This window comes from Mytilus trossulus, chromosome 5, assembly GCF_036588685.1.
Source record: "Mytilus trossulus isolate FHL-02 chromosome 5, PNRI_Mtr1.1.1.hap1, whole genome shotgun sequence".
Classification (NCBI taxonomy): domain Eukaryota; kingdom Metazoa; phylum Mollusca; class Bivalvia; order Mytilida; family Mytilidae; genus Mytilus; species Mytilus trossulus.
In genome coordinates this window covers 29249588-29273528 of record NC_086377.1, presented here as the reverse complement: position 1 = coordinate 29273528, position 23941 = coordinate 29249588, and the positions used below count along the sequence as shown (strand labels likewise).

Below are 23941 nucleotides of genomic sequence, written 5' to 3'. Positions count from 1 at the left end.
TTCTTTAAGGAGTTCAAAAATCTAGCTTTGCAATTACAAATGCTTGTTTATTTTTATTCTTTTGAAATTCATTCAGATACGACGATACGAATAATATTACTCTCATAAACAACTCTTAAGGATTTGAAGACAGAAACGTAGCTTAATTTGTATGGTCCTGTAAAACAGTGTTTTTCGGTTATTTCCGCTTTGGTGTTGCAGCATAAGAAGACACCAAAGTGGTGGTCGTGCCCTAAGGGAGTTTCATTTTATTTTGATGGATAAAAATTGAAAAAAAATGACAGGATGAGCAACTTTACAAAACAAAGGCAGAATAACAATTAATGTAAAAAAAGTCAGGATAAACTAATATAAAAAGGCAGGGCATAGATTACAACTGAAAAAATACAAGTCAAAATTTGTCATCCTAGCCATTGATTGTTGGTTGCTTATCGTCCAGTGGCCAATATGTCATGTATGTTTAGGACAAGAACAGGTTAAATACAATAGGCAGGACACTGAAAAAAACCATCTATATGCCGCCGTGCATTGTGAATGTAGTTAATCTAGTCATTATTACATATTAATTTCTTATCATTGCTAGGAACACAGGGAGATAAAGGAGTCAAGGGGATGAAAGGAACTGATGGTGATAAGGGAATGACAGGAGAGAAAGGTACACTAGGTGATAAAGGAATGACAGGAAATAAAGGAACACAAGGAGACAAAGGAATGACCGGAGTAAAAGGAACTCAAGGGGATAAAGGGATACAAGGAGCAGAAGGAACACAAGGCGATAAAGGAGCCAAAGGAATGAAAGGAGAGACAGGCTACAAAGGAATGAAAGGAATGCAAGGAATGAAAGGTGTTAAAGGAATGACAGGATCAAAAGGAACACAAGGTGACAAAGGAACTGATGGCGATAAAGGAACTGTGGGAGACAAAGGAATGACAGGAATGAAAGGAACACAAGGCGATATAGGAGTCAAAGGAATGAAGGGAGAGACAGGTTATAAAGGAATGAAAGGAATGCAAGGGATGAAAGGTGTAAAAGGTATGAAAGGACAAAAAGGTACTGACGGAGATAAGGGCCAACCTGGAGAGGATGGTAGTAAAGGAACATTTGGCGATAAAGGAGCAACAGGAGAAGATGGTACACAAGGTGATAAAGGAACTAAAGGTATGAAGGGAGAACAAGGATATAAGGGTATGAAAGGAATGCAAGGTATGAAAGGTGTTAAAGGAATGAAGGGATCCAAAGGAACAGATGGTGACAAAGGAGAAAAGGGAACTCTAGGTGACAAAGGTGTTACAGGAAACAAAGGAACACAAGGAGATAAGGGAATGACAGGAAACAAAGGAACAGACGGTGACAAAGGAACGACAGGAGATAAAGGCGAACAAGGAGCAAAAGGAATGAAGGGAGAGACGGGATACAAAGGTATGAAAGGAATGCAAGGAATGAAGGGAGTCAAAGGAATGAAAGGAGAAAAAGGAACACAAGGCGATAAAGGAACTGATGGAGACAAAGGAACACAAGGTGATAAGGGAATGACCGGAAGAAAAGGAACACAAGGTGACAAAGGAATGGTGGGAACACAAGGAGACAAAGGAAGGAAAGGGGAGAAGGGAACCGAAGGAGATAAAGGAATGACTGGAGAAAAAGGTACGGTATTATTTCAATTGTATTTATGTTAGGTGAAAAATTATGCGTCGCTTTTTTCAAAAACATTCTATTTTATTTTATTTGAACCTTATTATAGACTCACTGTTAGTTTATTAGTTATTACTGGTGATAATTTCATAATAGTTGGCTAACAAGTAAAGTTACTGTGAATAGAAGGCTCTTGAAATATTTGGGGACAAATGAATGACAGGAGAAAAAGGAATACATAAAATATGTGTTGTATATACTCGTGTCTAGCTTTGCCTAGAAATCTAAACACATCTATCCCATTAAATATTTATGTATTCATTTATACATGTATGTCTACTATATAATAAATAACACTATTTACTGATATATTGGTTTACTCCGTAACTTGGTTAAAAACACTTTTTATCTAGTTTATTGTTTAAAACAACACATTTTAGGTCGTACATTAATTAACACAACACCTTTACCCCGTAGATCGGGAAAAAAAACCTCACCCCGTATATTTGTTTACATAAAACTTTTTACCCTGTGTGTTTGTTAACAGAACACTTTATTCCATATATTAGTTAACACAACACTTTGTATCCCGTAGTTGGGTCAACACAACATTTTGTATCCCGTATTTTGGTTATCATTGGGTAATACACACCCAACTGTACGTTAAGCAGTCGCTGGTTTTGGTCCCATGCTTGTAGACTTTGTGTCCTAATGTTCTGAGGTTAAGCCAGATCCGATAGTAAAATCGATTGATTTTGGTCAGCTTAAATTCAAACCTTTTCAATAACAATACTTTTTTATACGATTAAAGTAATTAAATTCGTTGGTTTTATAAATTTATTCGGTCTAGGATTTTCTGATTGTGTTACATTTTTTTTAAACATTACATGTGTTAATGCTATAAATCTGAAAATCGGATACTCGTACTACATTTGCGAATTTTAATACATAAGTCACTTTATTTGAGAAATGTACTCTTCCGCTGTATATATATATAAAAAAAGATGTGGTATGATTGCCAATGAGACAACTGTCCACAAAAGACTAAAATGACACAGACATTTACAACTATAGGTCACCGTACGGCCTTCAACAATGAGCAAAGCCCATACCGCATAGTCGGCTATAAAAGGCCCCGATAAGACAATGTAAAACAATTCAAACGAGAAAACTAACGGCCTTATTTATGTAAAATATAATGAACATATGTAAAGGAAGGTTTTACTTCATTTATATAGAAAAAGATGTTAAAGATTTCTTTAGCTATCAAGAGATTTTCTAAAAAAGGAATTGTAAACAAAGTTTTGTTCTTTTCACATTCAACTTTTGATTTTTATTCATGTTGATTTTTTTAAATGTTGATTTTTTTTCTTCAATAAACAGTCATATTAGATGAACAATGCCATGTTTGATGATTTCAGGAACACATGGAGATAAAGGCATGAAAGGAACAACTGGGGACAAGGGAATGACAGGAGAAAAGGGAACACTTGGTGACAAGGGCACACAAGGAGACAAAGGTATAACAGGAAACAAGGGCACTCAGGGAGATAAAGGAATGCTAGGACCAAAAGGAACACAAGGCGACATGGGAACGAAAGGAATGAAAGGCGAAACAGGTTACAAAGGAATGAAAGGTATGCAGGGAATGAAAGGTGTTAAAGGAATGGCAGGAGAAAAGGGAACATTAGGTGATCAAGGTACAAAGGGAATGAAAGGCGAGACAGGCTACAAAGGAATGAAAGGAATGCAGGGAATGAAGGGGGTAAAAGGCATGAAAGGCGAAAAAGGGACACAAGGTGACAAAGGAATGACCGGAAATAAGGGAACAGATGGTGATAAGGGGGACAAGGGAATGACTGGAAGCAAAGGAACGCAGGGCGACAAAGGAATGACGGGTGAAAAAGGGACACAAGGAGACAAAGGAATGACTGGATTGAAGGGAACACAAGGAGATAAGGGAATGACCGGCATAAAAGGAACACAAGGAGATCAAGGAGCAAAGGGAATGAAGGGAGAGACGGGATACAAAGGCATGAAAGGAATGCAGGGAATGAAAGGCGTCAAAGGCATGAAAGGAGAGAAAGGCACAGATGGTGACAAAGGGACACAAGGAGATAAGGGAACTTATGGAGATAAAGGAGCTACAGGTGAAAAAGGAACACAGGGAGACAAAGGAATGACAGGCGAAAAAGGAACACTAGGTGACAAAGGTATGATTGGTGAAAAGGGAACACAGGGAGATCAAGGAACCAAAGGAATGAAAGGAGAGACGGGATATAAAGGCATGAAAGGAATGCAGGGAATGAAAGGAGTCAAAGGAATGGATGGGTCAAAAGGAACGCAAGGGGATAAGGGAACCAAAGGAATGAAGGGAGAAACAGGATATAAAGGAATGAAAGGAATGCAGGGAATGAAAGGGGTTAAAGGAATGAAGGGATCAAAAGGAACAGATGGAGACAAAGGAACTGATGGCGATAAAGGTAAGATTGATAAATAGATAACTCAATGTCATGATAATGAATGGGTCTTTTTTAAAAGAGAAAGATAATAGCTAAATAAACTCATTATAGATACCATGATTATTATATATACACAAGACGCGCGTATCGTCTACAAAAGACTGATCAGTGACGCTCGAATATAAAATATAAGTATCAAATTGAAAAAAAGTAAAACAATCTTCATTATGTATTAATATCTCTATGTTGGACAAGGCTCGTTGTCAGGGAATTTTACATGAATAAGTTGCAAGATTCTTAATTGAATAACGACAACATTGTCAATAAAATTGTCTTTTTTACACGAACATAGGGTTTTATAATTGTTAATACGAAGGCTTATATTTATCTATATATTTTCCAAAATCTTCAAATACATTCTATAGATGGGATGAAATAGAGTTAAACATTAAATAATTACATTAGATGTTTGTTTCATTATAAAACGTTATTCTGATTGGCTAACTGCACATCACGTGTTATTCATTAAGCCATTGCATTACACAATAAAACTTATCATTTCTGAAGACACGAGGTCCCATAATAAAGTGCACAGGTAAAATATATTACAACTTGATGTAAATCGTGTTTTCATGATCCTAGCTAAACAAATGTAATTATAAGAATTGCATGCTTCTTTTTGTAACTTCATAGGGTTGAAAAAGCGTTGACCGTGCGCACATTTTTAGAATTTAGCGCTTCCGCGCTGCATACAAAATGTACTTCGGTCAACGCTTTTACACCCCAATACAGGTTCAAAAAGAAGCATTCATTTCTTAAATACAATGTACAAGTTTCAAGTAAAACAAATGTATTTAAAGTATTATTTGTATCTAAAATTGATGAAGAATTTCACAACGAAAAGAATAATACTAATATTTAAATTACTTTCTTCGGTCAGAATTTCTTATAAATCGTACAAAGGGAGTCTTCAAATTCTGCTTAATGTTTATTCGACTAGTTGAAGATTTAATACAACCGTTCTTATATACATTTCTCAGTCAACATATTTTTATATATGCATTATCAATTGTAGGAACGCAAGGAGATAAAGGAATGAAAGGAACATCAGGAGACAAAGGAATGACAGGAGAAAAGGGAACACAGGGTGATAAGGGTATGACAGGATCAAAGGGAACAGTAGGAGATAAAGGAACGGAAGGGGATCAAGGAGCAAAAGGAATGAAGGGAGAGACCGGATATAAAGGAATGAAAGGAATGCAAGGAATGAAAGGCGTCAAAGGAATGACAGGAGAAAAAGGAACACACGGCGATAAAGGAGTAAAAGGAATGAAGGGAGAGACAGGATATAAGGGAATGAAAGGAATGCAAGGAATGAAAGGTGTCAAGGGAATGAATGGGGAAAAAGGGACACAAGGAGACAAAGGAGCTAAAGGACAAAAGGGAACACTTGGAGATAAGGGTACACAAGGGGACAAAGGAGAATTCGGTGAAAAAGGAACACTAGGTGATAAAGGAACGAAAGGAACACAAGGAGACAAAGGCATGACTGGTGAAAAGGGAACACACGGAGACAAAGGAACTGATGGAGATAAAGGAACGCAAGGAGATAAAGGAATGACAGGACCAAAAGGAACAATTGGTGATAAAGGAGCTAAAGGAATGAAGGGAGAGACGGGATACAAAGGTATGAAAGGAATGCAAGGAATGAAAGGTGTCAAAGGAATGAAGGGATCAAAAGGAACAGTTGGTGACAAAGGAACTGGTGGAGATAAAGGAACGCAAGGAGACAAGGGAACAGTAGGAGATAAAGGAACAAATGGGGAACAAGGAGCTAAAGGAATGAAGGGAGAGACGGGATACAAAGGTATGAAAGGAATGCAAGGAATGAAAGGTGTTAAAGGAATGAAAGGATCAAAAGGAACAGACGGTGATAAAGGAACTGATGGAGACAAAGGAACGCAAGGAGATAAGGGATTGACTGGAGAAAAAGGCACACAAGGTGACAGAGGAGAAAAAGGAATGAAAGGCGAGACAGGCTACAAAGGAATGAAAGGAATGCAGGGAATGAAAGGCGTCAAAGGCATGAAGGGATCAAAAGGAACAGATGGTGACAAAGGAACAGCTGGTGACAAAGGTGAGAATTATATGTAGTTTACCTTATATTATGTGAAATCTGACTGATTCTTAAAAGTTTAAATTGTTTGAGATATATTTCTTATATCTTAGTGGAAGGAGAGTTTGTACGAATTTGTTAAATATTTCGAAGTAATTTTGTGTTGGAGCACAGTTTTTTGTACCTGTGGCAAGTGAGCAATGCTAATGATACATTACTTATTTAGGTACGCAAGGAGATAAAGGAATGACTGGAAATAAGGGAGAAAAGGGAACATTGGGAGATAAAGGAATGATAGGAGAAAAGGGAACAACCGGCGATAAGGGAATGACAGGAAACAAGGGAACTCAAGGTGATAAAGGAATGACTGGGGAAAAGGGAACAATAGGTGATAGAGGAGCTAAAGGAATGAAAGGAGAGACGGGATATAAAGGTATGAAAGGAATGCAGGGAATGAAAGGTGTCAAAGGAATGAAGGGATCAAAAGGAACAGATGGAGACAAAGGAACTGATGGTGACAAAGGAACAATGGGAGACAAAGGAATGACGGGAGAAAAGGGTACTTTGGGCGATAAAGGCGCAACAGGAGAGACAGGAACGAAGGGAATGAAAGGTGAAACAGGATATAAAGGAATGAAAGGTATGCAGGGTATGAAAGGTGTCAAAGGCATGAAAGGAGAAAAAGGAACACAAGGAGATAAAGGTATGACAGGTAATAAAGGAACCCAAGGCGATAAGGGAACGACGGGAGATAAGGGAACACAAGGTGACAAAGGAATGACAGGTAATAAAGGAACATCAGGAGACAAAGGAACACAAGGAGACAAAGGAATGACCGGAGAAAAGGGTACTTTGGGCGATAAAGGCGCAACAGGAGAGTCAGGAACGAAGGGAATGAAAGGTGAAACAGGATATAAAGGAATGAAGGGTATGCAGGGTATGAAAGGTGTTAAAGGCATGACTGGCGAAAAAGGAACACAAGGAGACAAAGGTGTGGCTGGAACAGAAGGAACACAAGGAGATAAAGGAGCAAAGGGAATGAAGGGAGAGACGGGATATAAAGGTATGAAAGGAATGCAAGGAATGAAAGGCGTCAAAGGAATGAAGGGAACACAGGGAGACAAAGGAACAATAGGTGATAAAGGAATGACAGGAAACAAAGGAACACAAGGTGACACAGGGACAGCAGGAGATAAAGGAATACAAGGAGATAAAGGAACACAAGGAGACAAGGGAACGTTAGGAGATAAAGGAATGACAGGAAACAAAGGCACCCAAGGAGATAAAGGTAGTGTATTACAATTTATATCAAAAGTTAAACTTTCGCCTAGGAACTTTTTGAAACTATTCGTTAAAATGACGAAAAAATAAAACTCCGGATATATTAACTGGTTTACATTAAATGAATTTCGAAAATGCATACAATTCGATCATTTTGTATGTCCTCATAAAAATTTGAAAACCAACCATCGTTAAATATGAAGCAATATATTAGTATGAATACATACATTTTACCTATGATTTAACCCTGTTTGAATTAAATTCATTAGAAGGTTTATAGTAAGCATTGATATAAACAAATGAACCATGAATTCTTGCACTACGATGTGTCCACAATTTGATATACTGAATGGAATTAAAAAAAATAAGAATAATGTTACTTTAATATTTACAATTTGCATAAACTATATAATTTTAAAAAGTTGAAACTATCTACAATTTTTAGCAAAAGCATCTTAATGTCATGTATTCAAGTTTTGACATTTGTCTGAGTTCTTATTTATGATGTATCCAGTGTGATTCTTCTTTTCAAATATATTTATTGACATGCCCAAGTGTAGTAGGAAAAATGTTGTCCTGTATTTTTTGTTATTTGTATTCTCTGTTCTGCATTTTATTTTTCTTCTCTATTCGGTCCTGCCTTTTTAGCTCACCTGGCCCAAAGGGCCAAGTGAGCTTTTCTCATCACTTGGCGTCTGTCGTTCGTCGTCTGTAAACTATTACAAAAATCTTCTCCTCTGAAACTACTTGGCCAAATTTAAACAAACTTAGCCACAATCATCATTGAGGTATCTAGTTTAAAAATTGTGTCTGGTGACCCGGCATACCAACCAAGATGGCCACCACGGCTAAAAATAGGGGTAAAATGCAGTTTTTGGCTTATGACTCAAAAACCAATGCATTTAGAGCAAATCTGACAAGGGGTTAAAGTGTTTATCAGGTCAAAATCTATCTGCCCTGAAATTTTCAGATGAATCAGACAACCTGTTGTTAGGTTGCTGCCCCTGAATTGGTAATTTTAAGGAAATTTTGCTATTTTTGGTTATTATCTTGAATATTATTAAAAATGGAGACAAACTGTAAACAGCAATAATGTTCAGCATAGTAAGATCTACAAATAAGTCAACATGGCCAAAATAGTCAATTCATCCCCTAGGGAGTAATTGCCCTTTAGTTTAAACATATTTATTTATAGTGGATTGGGAAACAAGTTTTGCAACTTATATTAATCCCTTTCCACTTTGCGGGTGCGAGTGCTGCCTTGTAGCGGCATTAGCCTACTCTTTTTCGAAATCTACAAGGGTGTCTTTTACGTGCAAGAGATATGGCTCTCTCTTAACACGGGTCAGCCATTTATCGTCCCCTTCCGACGGACTATCATAGTTTCCTCAAGACTATACTCGCAAATGGTGTCAAGGGAGAGCCGAAAATTGAGTTCCTGAAATTTTCATCCCAAACGGGAATCGAACCAGGAACCTTTGTGCTAGTAGTCCGATGCACTAACCACTACACCACGGCCCTTTATAGTCAATTTTGACCAATTTTTCGATAATCTTAGTAATCTTTTAGAAAAAATTTCTTCTCTGAAACTACTAGGGCAAATTAAACCAAACTTGGCCACAATCATCATTGGGGTATTTAGTTTAAAATTTGTGTCCGGTGACCGGGCATATCAACCAAGATGGCCGCCACGGCTAAAAATAGAACATACATGTAGGGATAAAATGCAGTTTTTGGCTTATAACTCAAAAACCAAAGCATTTAGAGCAAATCTGACATAGGGGTTTAATTGTTTATCAGGTCAAGATCTATCTGCCCTGAAATCTTCAGATGGATCGGACAACCTGTTGTTAGGTTGCTGCCCCTGAAATGGTAATTTTATGGAAATTTTGCTGTTTTGGGTTATTATCTTGAATATTATTATAGACAGAGATAAACTGTTAACAGCAAAAATGTTAAGCAAAGTAAGATCTACAAATAAGACAACATGACCAAAATGGTCAATTGATTCCCAAGGGAGTTATTGCCCTTTTTAGTTAATTTGTTTTACAATTTTCATAAAATTTGTAAATTTTCACTAACATTTTCCACTGAATCTATCAGGCCAAGTTCATTATAGATAGAGATAATCGTAAGCACAAAGAATGTTAAGAAAAGTAAGATCTACAAACACATCCTCATCACCAAAACCCAATTTTGTTATAAATCCATCTGTGTCCTTTGTTTAATATTCGCATAGACCAAGGTGAGCGACACAGGCTCTGTTGAGCCTCTAGTTTTATAAGTTTATCCTTATTATGTGTTTACATAAATTGTCATCCTGACATTTTCTTTAGCCAAGTTGCACATTCTGCCTTTTAACTCAAAACTCATGTCCTGCCTATTTATTCAAATTTCATCCTAGCCCTTCCCCACTAAAAAAAATAACTCATGGTACATGTAGCTCCCTCAGGAAAATCCAGTCAATAACTGCCTTTTTCGACAACTAGTATTCTTTGATTTCGTTAGCATGTGTCGAAATGTCTCACTGTTTGTAAGAATGCAATCCTTCTCCACTATTTAACAGTAAAGGATTTCATTGTATTAGATTTTAGAAAATGTATATACAGTCAAACCTGCTTTTAGACCTTGGTTCAGGGAGATAACTCTTTAAATTAGTTATGACTGTGTTTGTAAAAGTCAAGTTTCATCAATGTATTTTAAGCATTTACCTGAAACAGATAGAAATTAATCTATGTAACATAGAAGCTTGGAATATATCTGTGAAAATGGTTGATACAAACGTACTGATGATTTTAAGAGTCATTTCCCTTAACCTAGGTCTACCTCATTAAGATACCACCTGTTTTAAGCAAACACCTGTGTTATAAGACCATTAATTCTAGGGACCTCTATAGTGCATTTCATAAAGATTAAACCTGTATTAAAAGGCCACCTGTCTTATAAGACCACTTTTTTGCTCTCCCTCAGGTAATCTTACTGTATCCGATATATACATTGTTTTCATTTTATACTTTGAAAGGATTGAAAGGTACTGAAGGTGACAAAGGGGAAAATGGAGAAAAAGGAACACTAGGCGACAAAGGAATGCCCGGCGAAATGGGAACGAAAGGAATGAAAGGCGAAACTGGTTACAAGGGAATGAAAGGTATGCAGGGAATGAAAGGTGTAAAGGGAATGGCAGGAGCAAAGGGAACACTAGGTGATCAAGGTGCTAAGGGAATGAAAGGCGAGACAGGCTACAAAGGAATGAAAGGAATGCAGGGAATGAAAGGCGTTAAAGGTATGACAGGCGAAAAGGGGACACAAGGCGACAAAGGAATGACTGGTGAGAAAGGAACACTAGGAGACAAGGGTATGACAGGAGCAAAGGGAACAGCAGGAGATAAAGGAGTGAAAGGTACAGAAGGAGATAAGGGTGCAAAAGGTGGACCAGGGAATAAAGGAACGCAAGGAGACAAAGGAATGAAAGGAGAGACTGGCCAGAAAGGTACACAAGGAGACAAAGGAATGACTGGTGAAAAGGGAACACTTGGCGATCAAGGAGCAAAGGGAATGAAAGGAGAGACAGGCTATAAAGGAATGAAAGGAATGCAGGGAATGAAGGGAGTCAAAGGCATGACTGGTGAAAAAGGGACACAAGGTGACAAAGGAATGACTGGATTGAAGGGAACACAAGGAGATAAGGGAATGACCGGCATGAAAGGAACACAAGGAGATCAAGGAGCAAAGGGAATGAAAGGAGAGACGGGATATAAAGGCATGAAAGGAATGCAGGGAATGAAAGGCGTCAAAGGCATGAAAGGAGAGAAAGGCACAGATGGTGACAAAGGGATGACCGGAGCGAAAGGAACACAGGGAGATAAAGGAATGACTGGAGCAAAGGGAACACAGGGAGATCAAGGAGCGAAGGGAATGAAGGGCGAAACAGGATATAAAGGCATGAAAGGAATGCAGGGAATGAAGGGTGTTAAAGGAATGACCGGATCAAAAGGAACGCAAGGAGATAAAGGAACGATAGGAGATAAAGGAACACAGGGAGACAAAGGAACAGTTGGTGACAAAGGAATAACAGGCGAAAAGGGTAGGTACATGTAATAATTGAGAAGGTGTTTGACGTATATAATAGCAACTTATTAGTTGTTTTTAATTATTCTGAGTATTCAGTAATGTTTTACCTATAGAAATCACAAACAAAAATATACTCGTTGTTTCTGATATACACAATTTGATTTAAAACAATTACTAATATGAAACCGGCGAAATTTTTATATTAAGGAGGCTTGAGGGTTCAAAAGTTTATTTATTACACTATTAGTTGTTACTTTATAATACGGTACAAAAATCAACCAAACAATATGATTCGTTTTGACCCAAGATGAATTGTATCTCGCAGTTTGTTATTTTTTAATTAGAAAACTATGAATAGTCAATTAAACAAAGATTAAGTCCTATATTGGTATTCATTTTATAAATTTAAAAAAAGACCTTATTTGACTAAAAAGCGACCTTCACTTTGCATTCTTCTGGACCTAGGTACAACTCTGTGACATCCGAGAAAAACTTATAAACCCCCCACTTTTAGGGAAGCAATGCATAGTTCCATATTAATAGAAAATATTCGAAAATCCGGTTTCGTCTAACTCTCTAATACTATAACTAAATAAAGTTTTAAAAAAGACATTGTTGCTCTCAAATATTTATTGGAATATGGAGATAGAAATCTACGTTTAATTATCATTCAATTATTAATTATAATCAACATTTCTTTTCATCTTTAAATATAAAAAAGAAGATGTGGTATGATTGCCAATGAGACAACTATCCACATAAGACCAAAATGACACAGACATTAACAACTATAGGTCACCGTACGGCCTTCACCATTGAGCAAATCCCATACCGCATAGTGAGCAATAAAAGGCCCCGATAAGACAATGTAAAACAATTCAAACGAGAAAACTAACGGCCTTATTTATGTAAAAAAATGAACGAAAAAAAATATGTAACATATAAACAAACGACAACCACTGAATTTACGGGCTCCTGAAAAAGATGTTTTAAAGTTATTATCAAACTAAATAACAGATGTAAGAAACTGAATTTTATATACATTTTATATGTGTAATACCTAAACAACTGTTGATGTGTCTTTTAAAAGGTACACTAGGAGATAAAGGAATGCCAGGAACACAAGGCGACAAAGGCACAATAGGGGACAAAGGTACACAGGGCGACAAAGGCATGACAGGAATGAAGGGTACACAAGGAGATAAAGGAACGACAGGAGACAAAGGAACACAAGGTGACAGAGGTGTAAAGGGAATGAAAGGCGAGACAGGCTATAAAGGAATGAAAGGAATGCAGGGAATGAAAGGCGTTAAAGGTATGGCAGGCGAAAAGGGAACACAAGGCGACAAAGGCACAACAGGGGACAAAGGTACACAAGGCGACAAAGGTATGACAGGAATGAAGGGTACACAAGGAGATAAAGGAACGACAGGAGACAAAGGAACACAAGGTGACAGAGGTGTAAAGGGAATGAAAGGCGAGACAGGCTACAAAGGAATGAAAGGCATGCAGGGAATGAAAGGAGTTAAAGGTATGAATGGCGATAAAGGGACACAAGGAGACAAGGGAATGACCGGTGAAAAAGGAACACTAGGAGATAAAGGTATGACAGGAGCGAAAGGGACACAGGGCGACAAAGGCATGACAGGAATGAAAGGTACACAAGGCGATAAAGGAATGACAGGGGAAAAGGGAACGCTTGGCGATCAAGGTGCAAAGGGAATGAAAGGAGAGACAGGCTATAAAGGAATGAAAGGAATGCAGGGAATGAAGGGTGTTAAAGGAATGACTGGCGACAAAGGGACACAAGGAGATAAGGGAATGACTGGTGAAAAAGGAACACAAGGCGATATAGGTACAAAGGGAATGAAAGGCGAGACAGGCTACAAAGGAATGAAAGGAATGCAGGGAATGAAAGGTGTTAAAGGTATGGCTGGAGAAAAGGGAACATTAGGTGATAAAGGACTGACTGGAAATAAAGGTACACAAGGTGACAAAGGCAGTAAGGGAACACAAGGCGACAAAGGGACTTCAGGGGACAAAGGAACTACTGGCGATAAAGGAACAGATGGCGACAAAGGTTCAACAGGAGAAAAGGGAACGCTAGGAGACAAGGGAATGACTGGAAATAAAGGAACACAAGGAGATAAAGGTAAGTTGAAGACATATTTTCGCTTTTTTTAGAAACATACTGAAATATTGTAAAATTTGGCAGAAAAAATGCTTGATACAGTCGTTAACGTCCAGTTGTAAAGATCATATAATTTAAAGAAAAGTGTATAGTTATGCATTGTTGTTTGTCTTTGTTATTGCGCAGATTGATTGTGTGTTGATACCTTCTGCATAATAATATTAAATAAACATTGAACTTATTTCTCAATTTGTTTTTTTTATATAAAATGAATAATTTGTTCTTTGATATAAAAAGATATTTTCAGTAAAAGATTTTAAATTCAGACATGAAAAAGATCGGACATGTCGATAAGATGGGGTACTGTCGAGAACTGATAGTGAATTTCAAAAATCGATTTTGATCTCTTTGCAAAGAGAATAAAAGTTTTTTTTATTTATGAACATGTGTTGTGCTAAAAGAACAAAATATCACTTTTTCATTTTTTTTGGCGGAGTTTCCCTTTAAAACTTTAATAAATCGTATTATCTAAAAATGATTTCAGGGGTCAAAGGTGAGACTGGAGAAAAAGGAACACAAGGTGACAGAGGAACAAAGGGAATGAAGGGAGAGACAGGATATAAAGGAATGAAAGGAATGCAGGGAATGAAAGGTGTCAAAGGTATGAAAGGGTCTAAAGGAACACAAGGCGACAAAGGAACTGATGGAGACAAAGGAACACAAGGAGATCAAGGAATAAAGGGAATGAAGGGAGAAACAGGATATAAAGGCATGAAAGGAATGCAGGGTATGAAAGGAGTCAAAGGAATGACAGGAGCAAAAGGAACACAAGGCGACAAAGGAACGGATGGAGACAAAGGAACTCAAGGTAATAACATTTTGTTTTCTGGTACTATTTTTTTTCCTTTAGATGTTACTTCAAATATGAGGAGAAGGAGCGACTCGGTAGTTTAGATACCATTATAATTGTGTTGTTCATGGTTTTGTGTTCAATGCACCACAATTTCGTTCATTTAATATAAAAATCCAGTATACTGCCTATTCCATTAATTGCATTTTACGTATTGAAAATATGTTATAGTGAAAGTTGCTAATTAAAGACGATAACTATGAACAATGCACCTGAAATATCTCCAACAACTAGAGGTAAACATAATACAAAAAAGAAGGTTTATTTATTAATTTTTGTTGTGATAAAATGTATATAACTTTAAAACATACGCTTAATAAATAAAATAATTTTGTAGGTGATAAGGGTTTGACAGGTGAAAAAGGAACACTTGGAGATAAAGGAATGACAGGAGAGAAAGGCACACAAGGTGACAAAGGAATGACAGGAAACAAGGGAACACTTGGTGACAAAGGTATGACTGGAAACAAAGGAACCCTAGGAGATAAAGGAATGCCAGGAACACAAGGTGACAAAGGTAGAATAGGAGAACAGGGTACACAGGGAGACAAGGGAACAAAGGGAATGAAAGGCGAGACTGGCTATAAAGGAATGAAAGGAATGCAGGGAATGAAAGGTGTCAAAGGAATGACAGGCGAAAAAGGGACATTGGGAGACAAGGGTATGACTGGAGAAAAAGGAACACAAGGAGATAAAGGAATGAAGGGAACAGTAGGAGATAAGGGAGCAAAGGGAGAAGTTGGACAAGCTGGTCCCAAAGGAACACAAGGAGATAAAGGTGTCAAGGGCATGAAAGGTGAAACTGGGTATAAAGGAATGAAGGGTATGCAGGGAATAAAAGGTGTCAAGGGAATGAAAGGTCAGAAAGGCACAGACGGTGATAAAGGAACGCAAGGAGATAAAGGAATGACAGGGACACAAGGAGATAAAGGTGCCAAGGGGATGAAAGGTGAAACCGGATATAAGGGAATGAAAGGAATGCAGGGAATGAAAGGTGTCAAAGGAATGAAAGGTCAGAAAGGCACAGCCGGTGATAAAGGAACGAATGGAGATAAAGGAATGACAGGGACACAAGGAGATAAAGGTGTCAAGGGCATGAAAGGGGAAACCGGATATAAGGGAATGAAGGGAATGCAGGGAATGAAAGGAGTCAAAGGAATGAAAGGTCAGAAAGGCACAGACGGTGATAAAGGAAGTAAAGGAACGCAAGGTGATAAAGGAATGACCGGACAGAAAGGAACAACGGGAGACAAAGGAGCAATGGGAACACAAGGAGATAAAGGAATGACAGGAACCAAGGGAACAACCGGTGACAAAGGAGACAAAGGAACACAAGGAGACAAGGGAATGACAGGATCGAAAGGAACAATCGGAGACAAAGGAGTTGCGGGAACACAGGGAGATAAAGGAATGCCAGGCTACAAGGGAATGAAAGGAATGCAAGGAATGAAAGGTGTCAAAGGAATGAAAGGTATGTTTTATGCAAATACTAGAAGTTTAATGTACAGCTATTAGTCGGTAAAAGAAACAAAAGATACCGGACCATAATCTTTAACTATAAACAGGTGTTATGTCCATATATAAAGCAATTGAGACACGCGCGTAAATAAAATCATTGTGATTGTCAATTACAGTTAAAGAGCAATCAGACACAAACACAATACAAATATAACTTAGGGTATCCATATTTTGCGTTGATTTTTACATTTTATGAACAGAAAATTTTACAGAAAAGATCAATTTAGTGAACAAAATAGAATATTTGTTTTCGGTAAATATCTTCACTTGAAAGAGGATTATTAAGGAAAATTGCTCTGATAAAAGTGATCAAATTAGTATTATATCAATACACACGCTATACATATTTGAATTTAATAGGCAATAAAGGTCCAGACGGAACACAAGGGGACAAAGGAACACAGGGAGACAAAGGAACAGTAGGAGATAAAGGAATGACTGGAACAAAGGGCACTCAAGGTGATAAAGGAACGACAGGAGATAAAGGCACACAAGGAGACAAAGGAGCCACAGGTAGTTATAATACGTACAATTTGCTCATTGTTGAAGGCATTATAATGTCTTGTAGTGGTTAATGTCTATGTCATGTGATCTCTTGTTGAGAGTTGTCACATTTGCAATCATATCAAATCTTTTATTTTTATAAAATTTAAGAAATGACAAAATATCTCTTAAAAATTACACACACAAAGTCGTATATGTACATGCTCATATCTACTTTCACTTCATTTTCACTCCTTATCAAAAATCAAAAAAATGTTTGTTAAGCTATATTGTGCTTACTCAATCTTACTAAAATATTGTGTTATACTACATTATGTAGTCAAGTAATCAGAGATGAATATTTTAATTAGATTGGTGCTTACTGTTAACATATGTTTTCATTCCTAAGTTATTTTCATAGCCACTTTTTAACACGTTTATTAACAATTGTTTTCAAACAAATCGGTTGAATTATAGAGTCAGCAATTTTAAAAAGAAGAATTGACGGTATTTCAGTTATACCTCAAACAAAGGGAATTAACTCATACTTTAATTTTTCCATTAAAACTTGATTTTGCCAACATATACACCGACTGTTACATAGTGGCATCTGTGATTCTCAAATCTCATCATATCTTATTGTTTCTTATCCAAAATTCGAATTTTTATATAATAAAAAAAACCGAACATGCTTTGCAATTTGATAGAATTGTGTAAGATGACAATTCAATATTAACATTTCCAAACTATACAGGGGAAAAATGATCTTCTACTTTAACCCATAATATAGTCTTATCTTGGATCCTTCTCAAAATCTAGTTTCAATTTCATAAGACAACATCAAATGAATATTTAAAACCATTAAATGAATATAAAAAGATTTGGTATGAGTGCCAATGAGACAATTCTCTATTCAAGTCACAATTTATAAAAGGGGTGACCCCATTACAAATATTTATATTTACATTTTACATACAGAAAGAATTTAAATCTGTTCATTTGTTACCAGAATAATTATTTTAAGAACTCTCAATGGTCAAACAAACTTTTGTCCACAGTCAAACGAAAAAAGCCTAAAACTTGACATTTGTCGAAATATTCCTTGTGAATACATGTACAAGTATTGCCATTTACGGCCTTATTGAAATCTAACCGTTTCTAATTACATCATCGCATAAAAAAGACAGAATTATCATACAAACAAAAATCACATATAAGAATATGATAATAAGACCTACATTTCATATTTATCTAAGAAATACTGCGCCAAGATATTTACATTTGCAAGCTTCATGGAAAAAAAATGATTAAAAATCGTAACTTTTTTAAATTCTTGCAATATTTGATTTAATATTCCGATTAAAAGAAATTATAATTTCTAAACCAATATTCGTTAATCTGCCCCCCTTTACATAACATTTTTAACATGTTACCAACAATATTTGATTGTAGGTGAGGGCGGAGCAAAGGGAACGCAGGGAGATAAGGGAATGAAAGGAGAGACCGGCTACAAAGGAATGAAAGGAATGCAAGGAATGAAAGGCGTAAAAGGAATGACAGGAGAAAAAGGAACACAAGGTGATAAAGGAATGACAGGACAAAAAGGAACACAAGGAGACAAAGGAATGACAGGAAATAAGGGAACGTTGGGAGATAAAGGAATGACAGGACAAAAAGGAACACAAGGCGATAAGGGAACGACAGGAGAGAAAGGAACACAAGGTGACAAAGGAATAAAGGGAACGACTGGGGACAAAGGTGAAACAGGAAACAAAGGAACACAAGGAGACAAAGGAATTACAGGTACTCAAGGTGACAAAGGACAGAAGGGAATGGCAGGCTACAAAGGAATCAAAGGAATGCAAGGTATGAAAGGTGTTAAAGGAATGACAGGAGCGAAAGGAACACAAGGTGACAAAGGAATGACAGGACAAAAAGGAACACAAGGAGACAAGGGAATGACAGGAAATAAAGGGACGCTTGGAGATAAAGGAATGAAAGGACAAAAGGGAACAGATGGCGACAAGGGAATGACAGGACAAAAGGGAACACAAGGTGACAAAGGAATGAAAGGAACGATAGGAGACAAAGGTGAAACAGGAAACAAAGGAACACAAGGAGATAAGGGAATGATGGGTACTCAAGGAGACAAAGGAAAGAAGGGAATGGCAGGATACAAAGGAATAAAAGGAATGCAAGGTATGAAAGGGGTCAAAGGAATGACAGGAGCAAAAGGAACACAGGGTGATAAAGGAATGACAGGAAAAAAAGGAACACAAGGAGACAAAGGAATGCCAGGTGAAAAGGGAACGTTAGGAGATAAAGGAGAGAAAGGACCAAAAGGAACGCAAGGCGATAAGGGAATGACAGGACAAAAAGGAACACAAGGTGACAAAGGAATGAAGGGCACAACTGGGGACAAAGGTGAAAAGGGAAGCAAAGGAACACAAGGAGACAAAGGACCGACAGGTACTCAAGGAATCAAAGGAATGAAGGGAATGAGAGGCTACAAAGGAATAAAAGGAATGCAAGGTATGAGAGGTGTCAAAGGAATGAAAGGAACACAGGGTGACAAAGGAACACAAGGAGACAAAGGAACACAAGGAGACAAAGGGACACAAGGAGATAAAGGAACTCAAGGAGATAAAGGAACTCAAGGAGACAAAGGAGAAACTGGCGACAAAGGAAAAACAGGTAATAATTTTGTTTGCTACATGTGAAATGAGCGATAAACCATAACAAAACAGTGTTTAGCTTACAATATGTTTATAGTATTCCAAGACAATTATTCTTTACAACCACTGTTTACACATTGGTACAAATAATGAAATACTAATACATTGTATACAACATGAATTGTGCACGTGATCAACATAAAAGTGCTTAAATATTACTTATTATATACCTATATGGAGTTATTTTCTGTCAGAATCATAGGTCAATATTTTTCAGAATCAACCCGGACGATACCATGTTTCAATAAAATATACTCCAAGGAATAAAATAATGACCTGTGCGAGGTCGTTATTTTCCTTGATAAAAATGCAATCGATAATTTACTTCAAAATTAGATTCGTCTGATAGTTATTTTGTTGCCGATTTGGGAAGTTATTTTTTAAGTTCAGTCTATGATAGGTGTAAAAGAAACAAATATAACTTGAAGTTTTGTTAATTTTTTTTGTTTACTTACAATGTTTCTTGTATTTGTTATACGCCGTTATCGGATGGTGACAATTCTTTTGTTTCGTATTTTAAGTTTTTTTTCTTGTCGTAGAACACATCTCGGGGTGTCATGATTGCTCTAAGAAAGACCTCTCTACGGTCGGTCTTTCGTTTGATCTATCCTGACACTCCTCGGGGTGTTCTACGACAAGAAAAACCCTAAAATATGCATTATCTATAACCTAAGTTATCATCGTTTTCTGACTCGAATTTATCCGAAGTTAAAAAATTACATCGTTTAAGATAGATGTAAAGAAACTCATTTCAAACAGATACTTCTTTCGTATCTAAATAAACTGCTTACTTTTAAAGATTTGCCTTACTTATTTGGGAAAGTATTTATGTCTTTCAGAAAAATTCGTGTGTTCTAATTGTTTTGCGCATTGCCTGCTGTTGTGATTACAAATTGTTTGTGCATGTATTACTTTATTTGGCCTTTTTAACTTTTTTTTTATTCGAGCGTCACTGGTGAATCCTTTGAAGACGAAACGCGCGTCTGGCGTAAATACAGAATTAAATTCTTGTATCTATGATAAGTTTATTTACTTTTTATATAACACATATTCTATGTAGATTTATTATTGGTTCGAATAAAGTTATTATTAATAATTAATCATTTTTCAGGAATGATTCACACAGCTTTCGATTTCGTAAAAAAACTATGTCGATTTCTTATGTAGATTTAGCATTGGTTACGAATAAAGTTATTATTAATCGTTAATTATTTTTCAGGAATGATTCACGTAGCTTTCGATTTCTTGGGACATTACTTTATGGGACCATTCAGTAAGTTCTTGGATACTTTGTATTTAATTATATATTAAAATTGAAATGTACACGACGTAACTTTTCTAGTCTTATATATCATGATATAAAATTTCATTCAATTTAAGATGGTGACAAAATCGGTTATTTTATTACTTGAAGATATCAGACATATAGAATTTCGGACATCTGTCTTTTAATGTTATATATTAAAAAAACAAAACATCAAGGTCATGCAAACTTTTACAAAGATATATGATACGATAAAGTCAACATGTACAAATTGTTTTTAGTTTATGAGGTACGAAATGGTACATGCATTTGGCCTATCGTGTACGAAATGGTTAAAAGTTGAGTACGCAATGGAAAATTTGGGTACGAAATGGTCAAGGTACGAAATGACTTGCTTCCTTCATCAGTCAAACAGACAGTATTTCAGTATTGGCATCATGCAAATACGGATATTGTGGTTCTAAATATGTCCTGGTTCAAAATTAAAAAAAAAATTATGTCCGGCTTAGATTATATTTTATAGACAATTTTGGTTTATATACTCTTATTAGAGAAACCCTAAATCTGAAATTGCGTAGTACATTTATGACCGGTCCAAAGTTTGCCGCTAAAGAAACCAGTATTAAAAAACAGAGGAAGTTGTTTTAAAAAGGGTCAAATTCGATTTATGCAAAGCATCGTTTGTGTCAGTATAGTAGTTTTAAGACATTTCATTTTATGATTATGCGTGTTGATACTTGATTATGCCCCAGCCTTATGCAAGATACTCTCAGGCAAATGTATCGCCAGTAAGCAGAGAAAACATAACTCATGTGATCATTAGAAAGGCACCCTTAATAATGATCGTGAGGCGGTAAACAGTAAAGGGAAATAACCCATCAATCATACATGTTTAATCATGACACATGGAGTAAGGGAGATAATACAGATTAATACATGTGACAATCAATACAATACATTGGCGTATATTGATATAAATGTTTTTTTTCTTTAGAAAAAGCATACGGAACCCATTATGGCATAAAGAAAACTCCTGGATCATACCAAGTATATGCTGGTGTAAGTATACTAACTTTAGTGTTTGTCAAATTTAATATCAAAAGGCTTAACAAGAACGTTATAAATGTCTTAACAATTAATTAATTGCGCATAATAATGGTTCATAGTCTGACCGGTTTCGGTATTGCCGATCCAGAATCTTTTTCCGGAGCAATATGATGAAATTTAAAGTTGCACGTAATTTATATATGTTTAGCCTTTGAACGTTATCCGTTAACGATGGAATTACAGGTTGCATTAAACTGCATTTCCCTCAAATTCAATATATAATAGAACGCGTTTTTGTTTTCTTTAACTTTCATGTGCAACCCAATGGATGAAACGCAACATGCGCAGCAGAATCGGCTGACCATTTCATGAGCTCAGTATTTCACCAAGTGTTTTTACTTGGTTTTTAAAAGCTTAAAATCTGTTTTGCTATGTTGTGTTATGTATTGTCGCTTGTTTTCGAATTATGAATTTGAAAATCCCTTTGGTACCTGACGCATCTTTTTTTCAGAATCTGTTATCATGAAACAGTTACACACGATAGAATTTACAACAATTTGTAAAGAATAATTTCCCGAGATCAACGGTTATTTGTCCTCATATGTAGTTGACAAAACTATACAATTGATATGTAAATGTTTAGGACTTTTTTACAGCCGATTTCATTGAGTGTGTCGGGAAAGGTGAAAACCGTGGTTAGCTTGCTTGTTAGTCATTATTAGGTTAAGTTAACTATTCTCCTTTAAGAGTAGACCAGTCCGACAAACAAACAAACTATATGTCTGTATGACTAGTCTTCTTCGAAAGGAGGGTAGTATATTAGTACCTTACATAATAATGAATTCACGGTTCAGCTAACAAGTAAGTTAACCAAGGATTCTTATCGGGGCCTTTTATAGCTGACTATGCGGTATGGGCTTTGCTGATTGTTGAAGGCCGTACAATGACATTTAGTTGTTAATGTTTGTGTCATTTTGGTCTTTTGTGGATAGTTGTCTCATTGGCAATCATACCACATCTTCTTTTTTATAACCAAGGATTCTGCCTTTCCCTACACACTCAATGCAATCGGCTGTAATTATTTAAGCCTTTTTTATTCTTATCAATTATGGACGCTTTTCGAGATAGTTTTGGACCTATTCAGATTATATTGACCGGGAAAGCATTTATATAACGAGTCAGTATTTTCGTTCTGTATTAATATTACCCAGGAAACGTATTTTGCACTGTCATTAACCACTATATGTTTTATTCAGTGCAATTACCCAGCATATGTGTTCTATGGTGCGCAGATCGACCTGGCAAAAATAATACCTACCATTTATTGGTTCTAAGGGTCGTTCTGTAGTTTTGAACTTATTTGCCACAAAACTCTTGACTATTTAAGAACATCAATAAAAACGGCTTTTCTTTTGCATGAGGCACGTCTGTTTGTCATTACCCATTGCACTGTATCCGTGCATTCCTACGTATATTATGTATTCTCCTTTTTTAGAAGACCAAGATCTTTAATTTTTCTACATTATTCTCATTTTTTGGCAGACTATTATAGTTTATCATTTATTGTTAGTACTTTTAGTTTTTGCAAGGTCAAATGTATCATTTTTTTCCCCATATTCATCTGACTGAGTGATTACTTATTCTATATTATTCTTCCTCTATTGCAGACTGAGTGATTACTTATTCTATATTATTCTTCCTCTATTGCAGACTGAGTGATTACTTATTCTATATCATTCTTCCTCTATTGCAGACTGAGTGATTACTTATTCTATATTATTCTTCCTCTATTGCAGACTGAGTGATTACTTATTCTATATCATTCTTCCTCTATTGCACACTGAGTGATTACTTATTCTATATCATTCTTCCTGTATTGCAGACTGAGTGATTACTCATTCTATATTATTCTTCCTCTATTGCAGACTGAGTGATTACTTATTCTATATCATTATTCCTCTATTGCAGACTGAGTGATTACTAATTCTATATTATTATTCTTGCAGACTGTAAAGAATTACGCTGGAATCCAGAACCAAATCTACAACGCTATTAAAAAAATTACAGCCAAGTCGACTTACACTTACAAATCACAATCAAGATACACCACTTCATCACACAACAGTCCATACAGAAGAACATCACTATACAGACGGCCAGTGTACAGGAAGACTCATTATGCAGGAAAGAAATAAAAATTGACATTTTGATTTAACAGAATGAGGGATAAATAAAAAACTGTATTAATCGTACATGGTAAACATTGTATATTGTATTAATACGTTTAGGA

At 36.3% G+C, this 23941-nt stretch overlaps 2 protein-coding genes across 2 annotated transcripts in view; both read left to right on the top strand.

Annotated features, from left to right (window-relative positions):
• LOC134717828 (collagen alpha-1(IV) chain-like) overlaps nt 1-1184 on the top strand; it is an 18020-nt gene extending 16836 nt beyond the window's left edge. Inside the window, exons 9-10 of the mRNA XM_063580322.1 lie at nt 584-1132; nt 1168-1184. Of these exons, the coding sequence (XP_063436392.1) occupies nt 584-1132; nt 1168-1184 (566 nt within the window). The remainder of the gene's footprint in view (nt 1-583; nt 1133-1167) is intronic.
• On the top strand, nt 1176-23941 carry LOC134718739 (collagen alpha-2(IV) chain-like). Its single transcript, XM_063581425.1, has 13 exons — nt 1176-1645; nt 3055-4116; nt 5171-6232; nt 6438-7499; nt 10515-11576; nt 12654-13715; nt 14239-14562; nt 14942-16075; nt 16483-16635; nt 18058-19299; nt 20560-20613; nt 21599-21663; nt 23658-23941. The coding sequence occupies exons 1-13, from the start codon at nt 1189-1191 to the stop codon at nt 23844-23846; spliced, it is 8928 nt and encodes a 2975-aa protein (XP_063437495.1). The 5' UTR covers nt 1176-1188; the 3' UTR covers nt 23847-23941.